A 1,168-nucleotide genomic window follows, 5' to 3' on the forward strand; every position below is an offset into this window, starting at 1 on the left:
TTAAATGTTTGTTACTCCCATATTAGATCTCATTCGTTGAAATACAGTTTTTCCTAATGGTTTCGTTAACATATCAGCAACCATTTGTTGTGACGTACAATACTCAAGAGCAATTTCTTTCTTCAGTACATTGTCGCGAATGAAATGATATTTTATGCCAATGTGTTTCGTTCTTGGATGGTATTTCTGATTATTCGACAAACTTATTGCTCCTTGATTATCCTCTTTTATAGTTGGTTCCTTTTGAGTGAAGCATAAATCATGTAGTAATCCTCTTAACCATATTGCTTCTTGACATGCTTGTGATGCTGCAACATACTCACCTTCAGTAGATGAGAGAGCTACAATGCTTTGCTTTTTGCTTGTCCAACTTACCAATCCACCACAAATCATGAATATGTATCCTGAATGTGATTTTCGATTATTTGGATCACATCCCCAATCAGCATCAACAAATCTACTTAATTTAACTTCGGATTCCTTTTTTCCATGAAAGCAAATGCCGTGGTTAATCGTACCTTTAATGTAACGTAAAATACGTTTGGCAGCATTCCAATGGCTTTGGCTAGGGTTAGCACAGAACTGATTAACTGTTGAAAGTTCTTGTGGCAGGTCTGGTCTTGTCGCTGTAACTGCATACGTTAATGCACCAATTAATGCTTGATATTTGGTTATGTTCATTGGCTCTCCTTCATTATTCAACAACTTGGTTCCTAGCTCAAGGGGAGTTGCAACAGGTTTGCAGTCTTGCATTCCAAATCTCATCAATAAAGTCGTCAAATACTTTGATTGAAGAAGTCGCATTTGTTTCTTTTCCCTGTCTCGTTGAATTTAATGCCAAGACAGAAATGAATTTCACCTAGATCTTTCATTTCAAAACGTTTCTCTAAAATACCTTTCTCCTCTGCTAGCATTTTCTTGTTGTTACTTGCCAGAATCAAATCATCGACGTATAACGCTAAAAGCATGATATTATCTCCCTTTCGTTTAATGTACATGCACGGATCAAAATTGGATTGAACGTAACCGGATTTCTTTTAGAACTGATCAATGGTAGCGAACCAGCATCTTGAAGATTGCTTCAAGCCATATATGCTTTTGTTTAATTTACAGACCTTCTGTTCCTGTCCCTTTTTCTCATATCCTTCAGGTTGCTTCATGTATATTT

The 1,168-nt window shown here is 36.5% G+C and overlaps 1 protein-coding gene across 1 annotated transcript; it reads right to left on the reverse strand.

Annotated features, from left to right (window-relative positions):
- On the reverse strand, positions 1 to 753 carry LOC124457110 (secreted RxLR effector protein 161-like). The gene has a single exon (XM_047007400.1). It carries the CDS (start codon positions 751 to 753, stop codon positions 1 to 3), a length of 753 nt encoding a protein of 250 aa, XP_046863356.1.
- Positions 754 to 1,168: the final 415 nt, after the last annotated feature.

Source organism: Xenia sp. Carnegie-2017, unplaced genomic scaffold (assembly GCF_021976095.1).
Source record: "Xenia sp. Carnegie-2017 unplaced genomic scaffold, XeniaSp_v1 HiC_scaffold_6, whole genome shotgun sequence".
NCBI lineage: Eukaryota > Metazoa > Cnidaria > Anthozoa > Malacalcyonacea > Xeniidae > Xenia > Xenia sp. Carnegie-2017.

What these genes read in the sequence shown, in the direction of transcription:
- LOC124457110 (XM_047007400.1), bottom strand. Translation starts at nt 753, where the DNA reads ATGCAAGACTGCAAACCTGTTGCAACTCCCCTTGAGCTAGGAACCAAG.